The 21,964-nt window shown below is 33.0% G+C and overlaps 2 protein-coding genes across 2 annotated transcripts; one reads left to right on the forward strand and one right to left on the reverse strand.

Annotated features, from left to right (window-relative positions):
* Positions 1-8,770: 8,770 nt before the first annotated feature.
* Positions 8,771-11,993, reverse strand: LOC133192891 (uncharacterized). The gene is made up of 7 exons (XM_061328897.1): positions 11,888-11,993; positions 11,698-11,773; positions 11,538-11,611; positions 11,388-11,442; positions 11,232-11,320; positions 10,886-10,949; positions 8,771-10,395 (listed from the first exon to the last, which is right to left on the reverse strand). Exons 1-7 carry the CDS (start codon positions 11,991-11,993, stop codon positions 9,117-9,119), a joined length of 1,743 nt encoding a protein of 580 aa, XP_061184881.1. The 3' UTR covers positions 8,771-9,116.
* Positions 11,994-13,562: 1,569 nt separating this feature from the next.
* On the forward strand, positions 13,563-20,955 carry LOC133192611 (uncharacterized). Its single transcript, XM_061328607.1, has 4 exons — positions 13,563-13,642; positions 15,271-15,419; positions 17,241-17,372; positions 19,466-20,955. The coding sequence occupies exons 1-4, from the start codon at positions 13,584-13,586 to the stop codon at positions 19,489-19,491; spliced, it is 366 nt and encodes a 121-aa protein (XP_061184591.1). The 5' UTR covers positions 13,563-13,583; the 3' UTR covers positions 19,492-20,955.
* The last annotated feature ends 1,009 nt before the right edge of the window (positions 20,956-21,964 follow it).

Consider the following 21,964-nt stretch of genomic DNA (forward strand, 5'->3'; position numbering starts at 1 on the left):
TGAGGCATAAAAATATTAATGACACAGACACAGTTGTGTGTTTAATTTGTACAAAAACTCAGTTTCTTGGTTCAAGGGAAATGTATAAACCAAGCATGATCTGTCAGTTGTATTTTTTTCATTGCATCATTTTATTTTACCTGTGTCTTGGTAAATCTCTCTGCAATTATAATTGTTTCTGTTTCCTGTGGTTCCACATCTAAAAGAAATGATTAAAATGCTTACTGCATATCAGAGCTGATTTGTTGTAACTTACATAAATTTATGCAAATTAAATGCCTAGCTATACAATATTCTTCTAGACAAAAACATGTTTCTGCCCTTGAAAAGAATATCCATGGTCAGTATTTTGTGACGCTTAGAACCTGTCCTTAAATCAATACAAGAGGCCGAGGGTGTCTGTCACTGTGTATCAAGAGTTTCTCATAATATGACTAATCCCACCCTGGAACTCATCAGGGCAGCTGAGCTTCAGTTAACCCTGGGGTCTGAAGAATTGTACAACTTTGGTAGAGGATTAGCTCCTTATTATAATTATACAATTTATTTGTTTACCTTCTAAATTTCCATAAATTAATAAAGATGGGCCTGAACCCTGATGAGGCAGTGAATTTTAGAGTACAGTATTGGTAAAGGATAGGTATATTATGCAAACAATTTAAACAGGTCTAGGCGGGCTCTGTTTTTAGAGGATAGCCAAATTTTCGAAATGGCAGACATTATCTCCATGTATGGAAAATTGAAATGCATTGTTGTTTTTTTTTTGAAGGATAGCAAAGGTAATTTTCAAACTCCTTGTGCCTACCTTTAGTTGAAATGTGCATGCATTAGAGTACATTTAACTAAAAGTTCATATATTAAAGTATTGATTGTACATGTATGTGTAGATTTGAGACTTTATGTCCAGATCTTTTACAATTTTTTTTTTTAAGTTGGCACTTTTTGCACTCTCTTATTACAGTAAATTTCTTGCTTCATTATCATTTTTTCACCCTATTTTAAAAACAAACAAAAAGGCACCTTGAAATTACTTTTCATATTTTCTTTTAATTTTAAAAAGAATGAAATAGAAATACAGATGGAAATGTATTTAATTGCAAAATACAGCCCAATAAGATAAGTTGATAAAAGATGAATGAATGAATGAATGAATGAATAAAAAATAAGTAAAAATAACCCGGCCTGTAAGTGAAGGTAGGGTAATCTGTTTTCAAACTGTCAACTAATTAACGGTTAACGGTAAATACACATATGGTGTAATATTAGTCAGAGATTATTTTACTTTATAAATGTTATGTAGTTATCTTTTATTTGTTTTGGTTGAGATATTGCTGTATGGTTTATAAATGATTTTAAAAAAGCATGAATTGTTGTTATTTGCAGAGACATATCCCTCTATTATATGTCTCTGTTATTTGTTTGTAAAGGGTTAACTGTCCAGTCCGGTAGGTAGCAAGAACCCTGTCCTCCGTTTTCTGAGGATAAACCCTATCCTCCAAACAAGGAGGTGCCTAGACCTGTTAAATGCTTCATGATAAAGTGAAAAGAAAATTTTAAAAGGCCTATCCCCACCACCAGTAATACATGCTTTCCATACTGGTAAATGACCACCATAAGCCCACAATGAAGCCAAAACCATTGGCCTAGGAGTCATGAATTTTATCATGTTGGTAGCAGAACTAAGCGCAATTATAATCATGCCAACAGTTTGCTTGCTTTGCAGCAGAAAAAAATGTTTTGCATTTCGTTAGCCTCACCATTGACCTGGTGTCTCTACCCTTGTGTCATTAAATTAACAATTTCTGTGAACACTGGTAAAGGTAGTTAGAATAATCTAACTGTGTCTCGGGACAAGCCCTCACCACCGGGTCCATAGGACAATATCACTTTAACGATAGAACATTCTATTTATGGTAAAGGATTCACCGCATAATATAGATAGTTTTCATATGACGTATTTTCTCTCCGAGTTATTTCCCTTGGCCGCCATCATGGTGGTCAACCTGGTAATTTTTCCTCTTTGTCTTACCAAATTCAGAAAAAATTGAGGGAAAATCTTTATGGAATAAAATTATGAAATGAAGGAGGTTTTAACAAATGTATATTTTTCAAAAAAAAAACAAAAAAACAACGCTTCCTACCCCACAATGGCCAGTATAAAAAGTTAAAGTTGGTTGAATAATGAAGGAATATGAGCATGTTGACCTCCAATATGGCGGCCAACGGGAAATAACTCTTGATAATTTGGGCTTACTGAAAACTATCTATAACCATGCCAACAAAGAACAAGGTACGGTTTCAATACAATTTTTGCCCTGTGTTTTTCTTAAAAATGAAAGTGATGTGAAAAATTAAAACTCCTGCTTTCTGAATCATTGAAATTCCATGCAGAAAGATCATAGAAATCATTTTTCTATCATGACCTTCTAAATGCTAATTGTGACGTCATAAACTTGTGCAATTTCCCGTATTTTCTTAAAAAGTTGCAGAAGACACCAATTTTCAATGGAATTTTCTTTCAGAAAATATTGTCCACAGCCATCGCCCACAAAGATTTTGAGATATGTGATTTTTTAAAGAATTTTACACAACATATCCAAAAATTAAAGTGGGCGACGGCTGTGGACACTATTTTCTTAAGGAAAATAAACCTTGAAATGAGTCATTTGAGGCATTTTCTGTTTAAAATAGAGAAATGAATCAAATTCATGATATCGTATATCCAGAATGGTACTCCTTCATGCCATATTCTTTCCTGATTTATCACAGTCATATACTCAACTAATATTTAAGCCAGTTTCAAAACTTTTTGAAAACATTACGTTTTTAGGGCACAATAAAGCTAAAACCGTACCTTCTTCTTTCCATTTTGAAGTCAAGCGGTAAAGATTATTAAATATTTTCAATGTATAACATTATATGCATTTTCACTACAATAGACTAGTAACAGAGGCAGACTAAATCTATTTTTGTTACCTGATTCACCAATTGGCGATAAGCAGTCTTTTCCACGGCTTAGAAATACTTTGTCTTAAACACTATCAATTCATCCATCTGCCTCCACCAAATATTTTTTTCATAGAAGGCTTTTTCAGGAAATTCAACAAGCTCCCCTGGCTGATCGAATTTGCTGTTCGCGCCACATGTCAGAATTTTAAACTCATAATTTCGATCCCGATGCAAATTTGACAGAATATAAACAAATAAAAAATATCAACTTCTTCCAATTATAGACAATTTCTGCAATTAACCTAGAATATGTTTTGCCTCTAAACAGGATGCAAATATTCATGCCTCAAGTCCGTATTGCTATATAAGGGCCGTCACTAAGTGTCTGGGTTGGGGTGCGGAGAGTATCTGAGCTAGAATTTTCTTTTTTTTAAATGGGTAACCATTTTTATGGATTCTGGTGCATTTTTAGTCATTTTTCACATTTTGAATTAATGAAGTCAAGCAGCATACCTTCAAACAGAAAATTAATTAGTTTGTTTAGTCTCAAAAATCGATATTTTTTTTTTCTAAAAGGATCAGATTGTTAAGTGTTTTCTTTTAAGAAATTTAAAAAAAAAAAAACTCATTTAAACGTTTACCTTAATGTTTGTTTACCTGGAGACTCCCGTAAAACATTTTCCATATAAAATTGTATATAAATTATTCTGCAGCGTTAAGTTGCATGGTATTGTTTGTTACTGCTTTGTCAATTCAGTAGTGAATAATGGTCAAAGATCAAGCTCACTGATTTAAGTACTAGTCATTATCTACTGTGGTCATTAGAGTGTAAATTTTAAAATAAAGAGTACACAAACAAATCTTTGGTTTACAGCAAATTTCAACTGAAATTCATGTTTACTTTCGTAGACTATTATGTTTAATTTTTCGGCATTTACACGGTAGTAGTATGCGTAAACGAATCTTGCAGGTATTTTAATAAATATACAGAAAAATTAGAAAATTTTTAAAGATTTCAAATTTATAGCCAAAGAATGACCTTAGACCTCCATGGAAAACAAGGACACATAGTAAATTGGTATGGAAACTCACAGATATGAAGGAAAACGACTTGTCCTTTAATTATCCTGAAATGAAAAAACAAAAACAAAACAAAAAACAAAAACCAAAAAAAAAAACATGCGCGGATCCAGAAAGGGGGTCCAGAACCCCATGGGATTTTTGGAGTTGTATCTGAAGAAAATTGACTTGGAAAGTGGCTTGTCCTACACTCCCACCTCCACCCCCAATTTAGTTGTTTTAGGTTTGGACAAGTTGTTTATGTTTTTATATTACCATATTTTCCAAAGAAAATTCCGGTATATTGTTGTTATCTTGTTCCGTCTGTCACACTATCCTATTCCTCAAACTGTTCCATTTTAAGCAGTCACCAACTCATCCTTTGGAATGATTGGTGTTGCCCTGTACAGGTGCAAAAAGATTTGGAAATTTTCATGTTCATCCTTGTAAACATGTTCACATTTTGGAATATTATTTCAAATGTCCTCTAGATGTACAATAAGGTTTTGGAAGTTTCATTTTCACCCGGGAAAGGGGCTTGCGGATCAAAATACATCCCCCCCCCCGAACTCCTCTTACATTTTTTGCAGTAGCCCATTCATTTTTTTGGAATTTGTGGTGTCTGTGGTTGTGCACTCAGGTTTCTAAATTTTCATTTTGACACGGGGGGGGGGGGGGGGGGGAATTGCGATTTTTTCTACAAAAACCTTGATCCCTTTTCTCCTCTGATATTTTTCGTAGTAGCCCATTCATAATTTGACAACTATGAAGCGAGGTAAAATTAACAAATTTTAGGATTCTTGAACATTTATCATCAGAGATTCCACCCCACCCTCAATTGTTCAAATATATACAACCATTACTTTCTCTTAATATAAAAAAAATCATGTGGAGCAGGACAAAATGATTTTCATTTCTAATTCTAGAAGGATGCATGGGTCCTCCCCGTGAAGTAATCAATATAACGTCAAATAATATATTGACACCTTTTTGAGGCAGGTCATATTGTGATCATTTCAATTGGGGGGGGGGGGGGTTGACCTCCAGGGGTTATGACCTATATACCATTTAATTAAGGGGGATCGACTCTCTGATAAGAAAGATAACTTTCCAAGTAAAGAAATACTAATAGTACTAATAGTTCACTTTATCAGAGTTTAATTATCGAGATCTTTGAGTAGTCAATTCGAGTAAACCTAACATAATATCATAACATCATATTATGATGGAAACATCCTTTGCCTATGTTTTTTTTCAAATTCTTTTATATTTGACAAAAACATTTAAATCCAGTTTTAAAACCCTTACAAATTGAATAAGTTCTATCTTTATAAGGAACATTTTTAAAATGTTTTAATGTATCAAGTACCAAATGTAGAATTTTTATATTGCCTGAAGCCACAAGCGTGAGGCAGTATAAGGTTCATTTTTTCCATGCGATCATTCTTAGTGAGCTAGAGTTTGTGCAAGCTGATTTACATCGGAATTTGTTACCTGCATTTTAACAAATAGAGTTTGCAGAAGTAACAGTCATATTACTGATGCAAAATAATGTTTTTACTTCCTTCGGCTTTTTTGCATGCACCTGTTTATTCTTTGCGATTCTTTATACGGATATGTCCGTGTTACATTTTTCTGAGTTTCTAAACTACTGGATCAGTCCATTTGTCTTCTACGAAAGGGGGGACACAACCTTTTCTTTCAATATTATGAAATAATGTACTTCACAAGGTTAGCTTTTTAAAAAGCTTAGAAAGTCAGCCAATGACATATTATTCCATGCTTTGTGATGAATAAGGGTTTCCTTCGGCAAGCGTGTAGGCCGATACCCGTAGAGGAATGGACTTCACTCCCGCAAGGTTCTAAGTAGAGAATCAGCAAAATGAAGACGACATTCGATCTGTACTGGTTTTCATTTCATGAAAAAACCCACGTTATTGTAGAAGAAATGAGAAAGGTCCTGAAATCGATTGAAAAGTAAAACTGAAAACGGTTTTTAAACTGTACATAAAGATTCATTTTAAACTCGTTCATAATATATGGTAAGACCATCATCGCAAGTGAGTTTTGTCCTTGAGGGTGGGGTGGGGGGTGTTTATCAGTATCTTGCTTTGATCTAGCTAATAGCTATAAAGTGTACCGGCCATTTACTTTGCGTCCTAGAACAGCATTGAAATATTTTTGTCTCAAACACTTCAAAAAAACTTTCCTAGTTAAAACTGTTCAAAATTTACTTCGTCGTCGAGAACGACGGAGAACAGACCAATCTATAAATAGAGGCCTTCTCAGCAATTTATCACTGACCAGAGATTGTGCATGAAGATTAGAAGCGCGCCTTCTGGTAAGAGCTAGAGTTATATGAATTTCTTTAGAACGACTCGTCTATCTATTTTCCCCAGAATTCCAATCTACGCAAGCGCACTTTCAGTTTCATCCCAAAGTAACTAGTCAGCCCGTGGGCTAAATAATAAATGACCAAACAGTGGCATGTCTTAGATATTCGTTAATCTGTAATATTTGATTGTGGCATTTGAGAAAGTCAATTGTACATCTTGTGTAACGAAGTATCGCAACTATGTTGCTCCTTGATGACGGAAATGTTTAATACTTTGTTCCATAGATATTGGTTGATTTAGTCAGGCAAGATTTTTGAAAAGCTATTACTTGTTTAGATAGAATGTTCTAACGTTAAAATGATAAATGTCCTACGGATCCGGTTTATCTGTGGTGAGGGCCTGTCGCGAGACACAGTTAGATTATTCTAACTATTACTTGTTAGTATTAAATTTTTATTTTCCAGTAAAAAAAATATTCATAAAAAAAGATAACTCTTGCTAAAAGATGTATTTTTTTTTTCTTAAAACCACATATAACGTGATATTCTGATGTAGGGTGCAGCGCTTCATTATGTTTTGTAATATGAAAAATGTCAAGGTTAAGAGACAGCTTGACGGAATATGAGCACCAAGTTAACGCATCCAGTATGTTTCACGACAAATAGTGTTAACTTGTATAGTTTAATTAATACTTCATACTTCTCAAATTAGAAGTATTTTACACGATCTTTTTTTACTACGAGTGTTCTTTCATTCTAATAGATGTATTTTCTTTTATATGCAAACAAATATTTATTCTTATTTCACCTAATGTCTGGTTTGATACAATAGAATTGACATCTTTAGTTGTGAGTTCGCCTTCTATCGATTAAAAATTACTTGAATTTGTGGACATAACAGGGGTTTAAATTTTCCTGGAAAACCCACTAGCCCAGGGGCTACTGATCAGTAAAGAATTACTAGCCCAAACGTCAAACTAACTTGCCCATCAACTTTTTCATACAAAATGAAAACATCACAAGTAAAAGTTCAAAAGGCTGTGGTGACAGAAACAAATTAAACTACAATGTAGTTCTCAGTCTAATGAAACCACTCTACATAGAAAAGTGAAAGTAAACTGTTGAGATTTTTTTTCCCATTCTGCTAGTCCGATGGACTATCATTACATTTAAATTAGCTATCCCGAGTCTTAAAATGACTAGCCCCGGGCATCGGGCTACTATATATAATATTTCAACTCCTGCATAATTATAATTAATGAATATATATTACGTATAATGAGGTGTGTGCATCTATACATTGCAGAAGCCACTGAGCATTATGATAAAAAGAAATCGTTATCGGGAGGGGCTAATCATGAACTTTGTTGAGAGTTTTCACAAACAAAACAAGTAAATGCTGATTCTGACCAATGATAATGATGTTGCTTTGTCTTTTATTCACTCAGGGATAGACATTAACTTCCAGATTCACTTGCCCGAAGGGCAAGTGATCTCAAACTTTGACTTGTCCGAATGCAAGACTTTGTTGCTCAGAATTAGGAAAGAACTTTGAAAAGAAGAAAATTATTAAGTACTGTAAATGTTATTATAACAAAAAATGTGACCAAATACACTACTGTCAATTTGGCAAGTTGAGCTACCTGAAAAAAAATTGATGCTGCATCTGTACATAAATATTATACGACTGTACTTGTGAATTCAACCTTTTAACACACACTTTCATGCAGCAATAACCTTCCGTTTCCTTTTCATAAAACTCATATTTTTAAAAAATTATTTTCGGTAGGATCCTTTTGTGAATCGTGACTTTCGGAGATAACTGTGAATCAACGCTAAAGGAAGACAGTTGCTACGAAACATACATCTTATCTTGATCAGGATACATCGTGTTACACTGTACTTATATTCTGTGCGTGAATAAATAATCTAATTTCCTAATAAGAAGTTAACAAAATTTTGTTAGACGGAGAGCGTATTTACTACGAAAGAAAATAACGAATCCGATTTTTAAATGAACGGACAGAACGGTATAACCCAGCTACCAAGGAATTCCGAATGCAAAAACATTGTCATCCAGGTGCGTGTGGATATCAAGTCTCCAATTTATTGTGTTATTTATAAATTAATGTAAACTAAATAAATATGTACATTTGTATGAGAAAAATTCACTTGCCCGATCGGACAAGTACGTCGACAATTTCATTGCCCGAACTGAGAATTTACTTGTCACGGGCAATCGGATTACCGTTAATGTCGATCCCTGTTCACACATTTTATTCAATTCTCAAATATTCCTTCAAATTATTAAAATATTTACATGATTTATATCTCAAGTTACTATGAATAAAATACCCCCCCCCCAAAAAAAAATTTCTTTTGACTCGTATTCTTAATTTTTATACAGACATGTGTCAATGGATTAAAAAGAACTTGAAGTTTGCACAGGGGTAGAATTCTGTCTCTCTTTCTTGGTATTCTGTTTCCCTTGGAGGGATATTCTAACCAGTAACTCCATTTAGCACTGTTTGAAGCGCTATTTTGGATGTTCATTGCAAATTTCCTTTGCAACATGCACTGCAAGTTTCAGTACAGTTAACGTGATACGGGGGGGGGGGGGGGATCTTCATCAGGTGCACATTAAAGTGTACAGTGTATCTGTATTACTGGAGATGTTTTTGCGATTGATACACAAATTAATTATGCTAAGTTTTTTCTTGTGATGTTTTTGTTCCAATCAGCATCAACCTTTGCGCATGACTGGTATGCTTTCCTACTGGCGATCGTGTCGTCTGCCACTAGAAATACGATTTTTCTTCTGTTTCTTCTGAACATTTTCTAAAAAGTCATCCTCGGTGCCCTTTGCTGTTTCTACTACAGGTGCTAACATCTTGCCCTTGCCTTTATTCCTATCAGAATTGAGATGCCCCTTGGACATAATCTTTGGGACACAATTGGCTGACGTATTGCTTTCGCTGTGCTCTATAATCAAAATATCGTATGAATTTGTTTTGCCAATGGACATCTGAGGCCGTTTTTGTTTTGGAACCTGAAAACATTTTCGAATCTCTTTTGAAGATTTTGGGATGTTCAATAATGGAGGAAGAATTTTAGGGGATGATGGAGTGCGTGTTGCCGCTTTCTTCTCATGCATTGCCTGTCCTTGTATTGCTGGTAGCTTACTTGGTGTCTGGTTTGGATCTGATGCACTAGAACATGGCTCCAGGCGGGTCTGTTTTTTGGCGCTTTGGATTTCCGGCAATTTACAGACACTTTTGCTCTGCTGTGAAGAACAGTTTACTTCACCTTTCATGTGTAAACACGGCTGAATTTGTGGAAGCTTAACTCCGTTTTGAAGTCCGTTTACAGAATGCGAGAAATTGGGCGGTAAACCAGAACTTCCGTTTGATCTTTGGATTTGTAGCTGTGAACATCCATCACTGGAAGCGAAATCTTTGTCGAGGCTTAGAATTCCACTTTGACTTTCTTTCTGAGTTTTCTCAAAAGTTCTGTCATTGATTTCAGGTTTCCTCAAAATCTTTTCACTCCTTTCATTTTTTTGACGTAGCTTCTTTAGGTTTTTGCTTTGTTCTTTCCTACATGCATATGCACGATTCTTTTCTGAAGGTTTGCTTTTCTCACATTCATCGTGTGTTTTCTTTTTGCTTCCTATGCATACCAGCTTTTGCTGGTTGACCGTTGGTAGGTCCACAGGCCCTAAATTTCCTTGTCGAAACATATTTTCTTCCCTTGGAATTTTTCCTTCAGCTATTTCTGAAGGTGAGTAACATCGCATTTGTTCTCCATAAATTTCTCGGATACGTTGAGTGAGTTCCCCAACTGACAAAGAGATTTCTGGAACACTTGAGCTCAAATCAAACTTCATCTGTTCATACATATTTTCAAGTTTGACATATTCTTTCTGAAGAGCTAAAAGTTTCTGCTCCGCAAACTTATCCCAGCTTACTCCATTACCATCCCTATATCCGAGTAACTCCTTTTCAAGACTTCTTTTGTCTTGGTTATTTTCATTGCATAGATTAATCCAATGTCTGTAATATAACCAAATCAAAATAGATTTACATATTTCTGCCTTAGAATGGAGTGTAAATAAAAGTCTACCTAAAAACTGCTAAATTTATACGTAGTAAAGCTACGTCATTTACTGGGTTTGATGTGACCCTTCGAAGAGAGATAAGTTAAAATTGAGAAATACCGGGTTTTCTTAATAACAATTTTGCCCAAGGTCATCATTGAATATCAATTTCATATCAATATCAATTTCATCCTCATCCTCTGCTAAGTAATTGAAATCGTTGCGACAATTACATTTGAGAGAGAACAGGGTTGTTCTTTCTCATTGTTAGACTTATGGAGATGGGATTTGAAGGGGTTAATTGAGATGGGATTTGAAGGGGTTAATTAATAATTTGTTGAAGGATTTTCTGATCTTATTTATCTTGCTGTTTAGCACCCCCCTTTAAAATAGTACTATCACTACTTGTAACAGACAAAAAAATCACAAAATGATTTGAATTTTACCTTAAAAGTGTGTCATTTTGTATCTTTTTAACGGCATCAGGGGTAGATTTTCTTGGTATTCCAGCTGCAATTAGAAATAATCATGTAAAATGGTGAATGATAAGAATGTAATATTTGTCAAACCAGATGAAAAGAAAATAAACAGAAGTTTTGATTCAAATATGAAGCGAATTGGAAATTTTAAGAGCGTTTTTCATGTACATGTACGTTATTAATTACACCTCTGTTCTCTCTTGCGTTCAGTATGTTTTGTTATTAAAAATCGACTTTAAGGCACCTGTATTATTTATTCATTGGAATTTTATGTGTTAATTAAATCTTATTTTAAATGAATCTCTTTAATTACCCTCGTCAGACAGGAAATATCTCTGCTGAATCACTGGATCATCATACACCTTCTCTTCTGCAATAACGTCTAGTTCTGCTCTGACAAAACTAAAAAAAAATCAAATTATAATTCCCTTTAATTAACAGAGAGAGAGATAGAGAGAGAGAGAGTTACCTAGAAAGCTGTGTGTTGAGCTCATCAGATGAGTGTCCTGTGGTGAACTTATTTCCTATAACATAATACATGTATCCTGTGTTAATACATGTAACGTTACACTTGACGATTTTGATAAAATCACTTCTCATAGAAATACACAAGACTTACCATTGTCGGATTCAAAATTAATTTGTGCGCCAGATTCAGCTTCACAATTCCCATCCTCATATATTGTAGGAAAGCTGAAAAACAGAAGTATCGTTTCATCAAAGAGTAATAAATCTATTTTTAAAACTAAGAGGCGAAAAAAGAAGAAAATATGATGTACCTGAAGTTGTTGGTGTTCCACTCATTCTCGCCATTAGAAGTAAATTTAGTTGTATCTGATAATGGTGCTGAGTTTCCTGAAATTAGATATATGATTATGCAAAACTCTAGAAAGAAATCAGACATATAGATGGTAGTACACATTATAAAGGCTCTTGATATACAAGTATATATTAAATATTGAATTATACCATCATCTGACAACTCGAAATATTTCTGGTGAATTTCTTCTCGATCTTCGTATATCCTCTCTTCACAGATTGTTGGAAGTCTGTTTTGAAAAGCGCCAAAACACATACAAAGTTGAATTGTTAAGTAAAAAAAAAAAGCTTTTCAACAAAAATATTTGTAAATCATTGTTGTACAAGTACTTACGTATAGCTTAAATCCATTGGTGTTCTTCTTTTCCACGTCTATGGAAAACAATAATTGTCTATCGTGAAAAATTCATTGTGACGTCACAAATACCATGACGTACCTATGCTAAAATCTGGAGGGATGCCGTATACTTTCGTATAATTTCCGGATTGCTGAAAATTCAAAAAGAATGTCATTGATCACTTGTAAGATTTAAACAGTATGTAATATATGTGAGTATATAATAATTATCGACGATAAATTCCATGCACTCTGTTACTTATCTAAATGAATGTGGTAGGGAAAAAAAAAGTTTTTTTTTCAAGATCATGATACCTCGTATGTGAAGAGCAACTCTTTATGAACAAGGGAAGTAACATGTCTATAGTATAAAATGATACAGATATAGAACGTTAATGTTATTAAATTTAATGACCTGTTAAATTGTAAGGATGCTAAAGTCATTTTTGGACTTGCCAAATTTGGCAAAATTTTGTTGTCAGTAATAAATTAATAATAACAAAACAACTGTTTAAAATATGTTGTAAAACATATAGATTTATTTAATACTAGCAGAGGCCTTCTATACTTTGATGTTTTGAACTATACATGTATATAGTAATTAACATGAGTGCCACTCATTTCATGCTTGTATGTTATTTTGTTGTATCATTTGTATTCATATACCCCAGTTTGGGGTCTTTGTCTTAAATAAAAACTCGAAACTTGAAACTATAAAATCATTTTGGTAAGCAATTGTCCCCAATTTCAAAACATCTTTGTGCAATCCTTGAACAAGTTTTATTTCACGTCGGGATATAAAAAAGCATAATCCCTCTCCAATGTCTCCATGAAAGAGGCTTTGAAATAATTTTACACCGTGGGTCTTTATCCATCGAGTTGAAAATTTGAATTTTTTCATTGCAAGGTCTGCAGAGCGAATGAATGATCATACATGTATACACGCACATGTACATAAAGCCTTATTCTTAAAAAAAAATGCTGATACATATGTATTTTCATATCAATTAGAACAACTTTTTTTTCCTAATAGCTCCATTATACACCAATGTTATATAATTTAAGAATTTACAGTTAACTAAATATATACAAATAATCAACCTCATTTTCCGGCGATGTTATGAATGATATCTCTCTCCCAATTTATAAAGATAAGGGGTTCAAATCTTGGAATCCTCAGTCTGTGGTATTGGCAGTAATTAATACTAACAAAAATGATAATTTTAAATGAAAAATATAACAAATTATGTGTTGTCTATAGTAATGCATGATAAACCAACATGACAATAACAATGAGAAACAAAATAGTATGTATAATTATGGATTTGAGAGAGAGAGAGACCTGTACATCTGAAGTACATTTAGAACTTGCATTTTCACAGCATTGCTATTTCCGGACAAGAGTGACATCATCATCATGTCACTCAAAAGGTCATCTGGGTAATATTTAAACAGCACACAGCGTCAGCACACGATACATTGTTTTCATCCCCATTTGGTAACATCACCATGAACTCTCGTCTATTTGCAGTTATATGTATTACTCATCTGTTCGTTTGTTCAATATGGTAAGTAAGTTTTAATTGCTTATTTGCATTCGATATTTAAATTCATACAAGTTTGACGATTGTATATTTTCTGTATTATATTTGCTTCTGTGATCATTTTTAATAATATTGTCCAAGGCTAAATTTACGCGATTTTTTTTATCTTCCCAAGAATAATTGTTCTAGCAAAAACCAGTGATTATAATCAAGATTATTTAAAGAACTTCAGTAAAAGGGAATATTTTTATCGAGTAAAGCGCTAAAAGATGTAAAAAGATATCTACATGTTTTGTCAATTAATTTATATTACCTACATAGATCAATCTTATTAATGAAAATTCAATCGACAGAAGGAATGATATTACATTTTCAAGTAATACAGTATTTTTCTCAGTAGACAGTAGAATTCTACTGTTTCTTTTATTTAAAAAAAAAGCCATACGTTATATTTTTACCCTGTTTAGGAGTTGCTGCATGGAACATTTTCATTGATATTCAAATCTGTCAACACATTGACTGTGAATTATAACCGCAATAAAATCAAATGTGAATTAAGTTCAAATCTGTTAGAAGGGTACGTAACAACTAATTAACATTTGAAGTATTCTAAATTACATAAAGACATGCACTTTACTTTTCCCCCAACATGCTAGTATACCCAAGAAAAGAATGTACTTTTTCTGGTGGAATTTAGATGGAATGTTGGAGAGCGTCTATACAGCATTGTTTACTACATCACATTGGAGTACCAGTTTCATTCACATCGATTTGAACTTAAGTATCCCACAGTCCTTTTTCAAGTTCAAGATGCGTCCACTTCTGAGTGACGAATACTGAGTATGGGCCCTTGACTGTGCATGTCGAAATGGCTGGGTGGGTTCTTAAGTACTTAACTCAGTGTTTTCAGTGCATGTACATTCATGTGCCTTGCGAAAAAAAAAACACGTTCGTTTAAATTAATAATTTTAATGTGGTCTTTTGTAGCAGATTTTGATAGATGGAGTAAAAAATAATCGTTCTGCCCTCCATCCTGGAATTTTCAATGTATATCATATGCAAATCTCTTTCTGATTTTTTTATTGTTATCATTTTATTTTAGTTATTATATTTGGGGGGGGGGGGGTGGTATTTTTTCAATTTAATGACTTGTACTTAAAAAAACTCTACAGATCTTTCTCCCCGAGTTTACGTTTATCAACATGAAAATCACATTAACATCAACCAACCATTGTCAATTCATAAAAGATTTTCCAATGGGGAGATCCCTTCCTACGGAAGCCAGGTCCCAGGATCATGGAACAAATCAAAGCTTGTTTATTGAGCGAAAGGAAATAAGTGTTATCACACAGATGAGTTGTAAGATTGTATCGTTAAAGTGAATTCGTAGCTGTGTCTTTTTGCATAGTTGCTGATCTGAAGCAGCCCTTTTCACAAAAAAATCTTACAATTAAGATAACAATTTGTAATTTAATTGACTTTATAAAGATATTAATTTTTCTAGAAAAGATTGTTCACCTATTATTAATCAATTTATGAAATGGATTTAATATTACAATGTGAACAATCCTTTATAGAAAAAAAATAAATATCTTTATGACTAAAAACAAGAAGATATTGATTGATATATTGACATGTTTTGAACCCACTAGTGATACACAGGAAAGCACGGTGGAGGAGGGCTCCGGTACTTTGGTTACACACACCGACACACACACAGATAGAGTTCCGGTGATTGACGAAGAACTGGTTACAACTCAGGCTCCAAAACAAAATCATGAACAGGCCAAGAGTGATTTAGGTAATACTTCTATTGATTTTATACATTTAATACCCCCCCCCCTCTACCAACCAGACAGAGAGAGAGAGAGAGAGAGAGAGTTTAATACAACAAACATCCATATCAAATTCAGTTACAAATACTTGGAATTTAGGCCATCATTAAAAATATCTTTGTTTCCCCTAACCCGACCCTAAAATCTCAAGTTGGGTAGGTAGGTAGGTAGATAATTTTTTTTTCTGACAGCAACTTTTAAACATTATAAAATTATATAAATTTATATATAATGGAGTACAACCTTCAAAATACAACCTTCAAAAACAAGAAAAGTACAAAGAAAACGATTTGTTAACAGAATTATCACACCATTACCATTGCCGTTTTTAAGCAAACTTAAAAGTAAATTAATTCATAATTGAACTAGTAAAAAAATTAAAAACTTGTAAATATTAAAAAAAAATATTTGAATAATCTTATTAGAAAAAAACTTTTCAGTCGGGGCGATGTAATTGGGTCGGTTAGGGGAAACAAAGGTATTTTTTATTTTGGCCTTACAACTTAAAAAAATATGTTTAACGCTATGTAAGTACTTGGATTTTAACGATAGACTTTTGAGGTTGGTGTATCCAATGTCGAATGCTTTCCATATGAACACACTTTTTTCACATAACTGATATCAGAATATCAACCATAAATAGAACCGAAAAATTCTGTAACATGCTTCAATTCACTCTCCAAAATTCAGATGCGGTTGCAGTACCCCACTGCTAACAATAGAAAATACAAAAATTCACAAAGTCCAAATTAATGGCGGTTTAAGATGAAGGCACTCCCAGCATCAATCGTTTTTGTGTAAAAATAAATAAGCAGTGCATTTCGATTTTTTTCTGATACATGTTTTTTGGTAGCATTAAAATCCATTTTAAAAAAGCGATATCTACTTATATATATATATATATATATATATATATATATATATATATATATATATATATATATATATATATATATATATATATATTCATTTTTAATTAAATGTTTTCAGATATTCCCCTCCTTTTAACTCTTAAGTTTAAATTTTGGATTAGCCTCCCCCACCCCTTCCTTCTTTTGAAAAGAAAAGAAAATCACTTGTCACTGTCCAATAAATGAAATAAATGTCACTTCCTCATTGATCACATGATATTGACCAGCAAAACAAATTTCTTATGATGAGTGTACAACCAATGCAAAAACACCCTTCACAAATACAATTTTCTGTCAGATTATTGCTCTGGAAATCCCACTAGCTGCTGGACACAGGATATTCAACTCTCGTCTGCATCCGGTATTCAGAGGGTCAATGTTTTCATTTGTATTTAATTAGGAAAAGTTTAAACAGACTCTCCTTTCATTTAGGTAATTCTTATTCTTCAAAAGTAGGAAAACAAAATAATTACAAATAAAAAGAGGAAAAACTGAAAAATTTGGTTAATAGTTGTTTTTTTTTCAATGTCATAAGTAAACTGACAGGACCTTTTGGCTAACATTCTAAAACATTTGAAAGAATCATCCGGGAGATAGGAGGGACAATTTCAGTTTCGGGGAGGATGGGGCACAACCAAACATTTTCAATGCGGGAGGGGGGCTACCAAGTAAAATTCATTATTATTGAGGGGACACGAGCATAAAGTATTGCGGGCACCCCGAGCCCCCCTCCTCCCTTTCGGTTCCTACGGCCATGTGAATTGAAGCCAACCATTCCTACCCCTTCCTTTGTGGACTCCCGCCTTCTAAGCAGTCCTTAATAGGTCGAGTTATTTCAATTATAATTCATGCAAATGTATAATCCTTAATTGACAGCTCCGGTCTCTGGTACCCATGGCAACAGAGAAACGGCATCGCTGAACCTCGTTTTCATCATTGTCCCAGCTGTAGTGGGTGTGGTTGTCATTGTTGCGGTTGTCATAGCAATTATCGCCATTCGTAGAAAAAGTAAGTATACATGTATTTTGTCTGCTCAGGTGTATAAATTTTGTTACTGAGTAACTTCTATATAGTGAGAACAAACAAATATTGTATTCACAATTTGCGTACTTGTGTCATATAAACACAGACAGTAGCCTGTCCCCATTGCCCTCCTATCAATTCGGTTGTGGAGCATCATCGGAAGGCCAAGGGGACATGTTGCACAGATAACTGAGCCCATGTGCATCACATTTGTTAATTTTTCGCTGATCACACTTATTTTTTTATATATGAATTTGTTAAAAGATTAATTGTTATTAAAAATATAGATGTTTAAAAAATTATATTCGACCGAAGTTTCGAGCTATAAATAAAAATTTTGTTGACTTCAAATTAGGGATGTCAATTTTGTCAATAATTCATATTCGAATATTCGATGACAGTATTCGAAAATATTCGAATATTCGATAAAATAAATAAAATCTGTTTTATTTAAATATGCATCATCCTACTCTCATGAAAGGTTTAGCGTAGGTATACTTATATTGGAAGTAAAATTGTATGAAGACTTTTGTAGGTGTGGAATAAGAAATTCCATTTTATATTTGTTATTGATTGAAATAAATAATTGATTAAAATGTAGAAAAGTATAATTTTAACAAATGAAACGTGTATTTATAGTAGCCCCACCTGAGGAACCAGTCGTCTCACAAAAGGCTAGATAGCCGTAACGGTATACTGTTCAGATTTCAATACGTGTAATAAATTACAATTATCTACCTGATAAGAGATATGATTATAATCTTTGATACAATGTAAACAAATATTTCCATAGACAATTTTCCTAGGTAATTAACTATTTTCCCGATAATGAATATAAATTATGTACAACCCAAGATAATCAAGTAATTTACTCATTTATTCTGAAATTAAGCCCTTTACAATATTAATTACAGATTAATTCTATCGGACATTCATTCAATGATCAATTAATTTTATTTTGATAAGTATACTTTTCACGCCTTTTAGATATTCTTAGATTTCATTTGTTGTCCTCGATTCTTTTAGATATTCTTAGATTTCATTTGTTGTCCTCGATTCTTGATCCGATCGTATCTAACTAATAAAAACTATGAAAGTACGTTTTGTATTATACATAGAGCATTATTGTACAATTCTTTATAACACCTACTCAAAACAAAATACATGTAATTTAGAAGATTTATAAGACAAGGAAGAAGTGAAAGAAATCAGTCGATGGAAATTGATCGCTAGTAAATTAAACAGGGATAATTCCAGCACTGTTCTAATCAAAATTTATTAATCACAGTACTTCTTTTTTATGAAATCTGACAAACACCGAATATTCGAATCTTAAATTCATATTCGAATATCAACTCATCGAATGAATATTCGAATGTTCGAATATTCGTTGCCATCCCTACTTCAAATCAATGCCTTGAAACACGATTCTCACTCATTGCTATTATTAAAAAAAAAGTTAATGCTACATTATATGTCAATCGGCCTGGGTGCATTATTTTTTTTTTTTAATCGTATAATAATGACGAGGTATTTTAAAATTTAATTCCCCCAATGTCTATGACGAATATATATAATATAAGGGTATATAGTTTGATAAATTCAAACTTGATGTAAATGATTTTCATGCGCTACATGAATGTGACACTGAAAGGTGACATTCGCGTGTACTTAATTTATATCGAACGAGGACGGATTGTACAAAATTGCCTTGATGAGAGCAAGGCTGTAGATAGTTTCACACAATTATGTAATTTTAACTGATAACGCAACGTTTGGGGGATAACTGAATAATTCATTACGATGAAAAGTAAAAAAAAAAATGTACACTTACATATGAACATCAAAATTAATTTGATGAATATTTTTGCCAAGTATTTCATTTTATGCATCAAAATGAGAGAGAGAGGGAGGGGGGCTGTTCTATCCATTTGTTTATCAACAAATTAAATGAGTTTGATACTCTATATATATATATATATATATATATATATATATATATATATATATATATATATATATATATATATATATATATATATAATGAATAATTTTTTGAAATTATTTTTTATTTTTAGCTTTCAGAGAAAAAATGCTGGTGTAATACTGAATCTGATCGCCTGTTGGATCTGTGATATACCTATGGCTGATGTGTCATTTCCGTCAAATCTACATGCTCTAACCGAGTTTAAAAACATGTTTTAAAGTTATCTGAGACCAGATTATTTTGTTTTCCGGTTGTTTTATATATTTTTCCACACATTTATGAAATAGGTTTTTAACATTTTTTTTAAGTTTGTGAAGGAAAAGTTTTAGATATTCTAACCCATACCTACCTGTAAGACTTGCCATTCCCTTTGTATTCCGGTAAACAGTCGAGCCTAGACCATTGTGTTCCCCACCAAATCACCCGGATTACTGAAACACCTTTTATAAGTAGTAATTCTATTTCCAACAAATTCTGTCCGAAAGGTGAAACGCCCGGATTATTGGTTTCCGAATTATTGAGGTTTGACTTTTTTATTACATTTTCAACAGTGAAATATTGTGATTTATTTAATGAATAAAAGTGATATTCTGTCAAAGTGTGAAAGACAGAGGCAAATGAAGATCGAAGAAAATGTAATAAACAGAAAATTGAATGTTTTGTACTTCGTTGAATATAAATTGTATTTCACTCGTGAGCCATTTTTTTTCCAGTATTTTCACTCGTGCTTCGCACTCGTGAAAATATCAAAAAATCCTGTCCCACTCGTGAAATAAATCCCATATCCAACTATAAAACATTGAATACCCTCTTTATATACTCTGGCTAGTCGTTAATAATATTGTCGACAAACAATGTGCTCATTGCATCGGGACACGAATTGTTGACAGCCTTGTTCTATAAATAGCTGAAATATACTCGATTTTGTCCATGTTGATTGTTCATCTTTCAACAAATACGAAATGCTATGTTAAATTGTGTCTAATTTTTAAGCTCTTTTTGTTTGATTTTGTTTGTTTGATGCTTTCTTTGTGTGTGTTGTTGTTATTTTGTCTAAACTTTATTAGGTTCTGCAGTAACTTAAATTACGTTTTAAAATGATTTTCATATAGATTTCTGATGTTAAATTATTTCAAATGCTTTATTATCCTCTAGTGTGAACAAAATTGGGGACAGATTCCTCTAGTTGGGAATAAAATTTAAGACAGTTTTCCTACTGGTTTCCTACTGGGGAGAGATGTTCAGCTCTTTAGGGTATACTTTCATGGAGAAATTGATTTTTCTATTTTTATTGCTGTTTTTTTTTTTAATAAAGGCAAACGTATTACTATTTTAATAATTATAATATATTGTATTGCTCATCGTTTAGAAGATTTTTAAAGTGTGTTCTCCCTCCCGTTTGTGATAAGTGCTAGTATTGTGTATTTTTGTACATATTTAAGGAACCCCTATTCTCATTTCATATTTTTATTATTGACATATGATTTTATCATTAAAACATGTACTTTATGATCTTTGAGCAAGTCAGTCAATGTGAAATTAAGCTGTGAAATGGGGAAGAATAAAAGAATTTAAAGTAAATGCGTTTTATTTGCTTTCGTAGAAGTCACCATACATTTAAATATTCAGTGCTTTCATAATGTTAAGGATTAACATACATGTAATTATATAACATTCAATATACATGTATAATTCATTCCACGTAGCTTCACTCCCAGCAAGGCTTTATTTTGGAATTGCCAAATTTAGACCTACATGTTCCTGTCACTTTGTTGTGTCATTGTGTGCGGTTCCATAATTTTATAATCCTGAATGGAAAAATATCACTAGCTGCTTCCATCAGCAGTGTTGTCTTTTAAGATTCAACATGGCCGTAGGAACGGGGGCTTGGGGGTTGGCAATGCACCCTACCCACAATAATTTTACCGATAGGAAAACAGTTACTTTATGGATGTCCCTCTCAATAATCACGTCTGATATGCCCCTTTCTTTTTCTTGTCAAGGAATTTATGCTTCGTAATGCCCACCCAAACTAAAAAAGTTTGCCCCCCCCAACTGAAATTGCTTCCTACAGGCATATTCAATAATAAAACTAAGAATAAAAATGTATGTGAACTAATGTTCTGACAAATAATTCTATTTTGAATTACTGTATACAATACACACAACTCCAGATTATTACCTCTAATAAAACAATAGCGATAAGTAAAACTCTGTTGATATTTAACTTCGACTTTAGGTCTTCAAATTGCATAAATTTAGGATGAGAGTTGTTTGAAAAATATATGCATAATGTTAAAGTAAATGAAATTTAATCAAGAGTCTGAATTTTGAAGAAACGTGTCCATTGCTGAACTTTTAACAACTCTTTAGTGTTATACTGCGCAATTATTTCTATTAAACATTCAACACTTCATATTGATAAGTTCACTATTCAGCCTCATTTCAATACTTAAACCCCCACTCCCCATGGACCTACCCCCATCCCTAAAATCTTCACTACCTTTGATTCGTATGCAGCACAACAATCCAAACCACTATAACCCAACCCCCCCCCCCCCCCCAGCACAAAAAACAAAAACAAACATTC

The sequence above is a fragment of the Saccostrea echinata genome, unplaced genomic scaffold (genome assembly GCF_033153115.1).
Source record: "Saccostrea echinata isolate AGI-Se365-2 ecotype Australia unplaced genomic scaffold, CSIRO_AGI_Sech_v1 ptg000025l, whole genome shotgun sequence".
Taxonomy (NCBI): domain Eukaryota; kingdom Metazoa; phylum Mollusca; class Bivalvia; order Ostreida; family Ostreidae; genus Saccostrea; species Saccostrea echinata.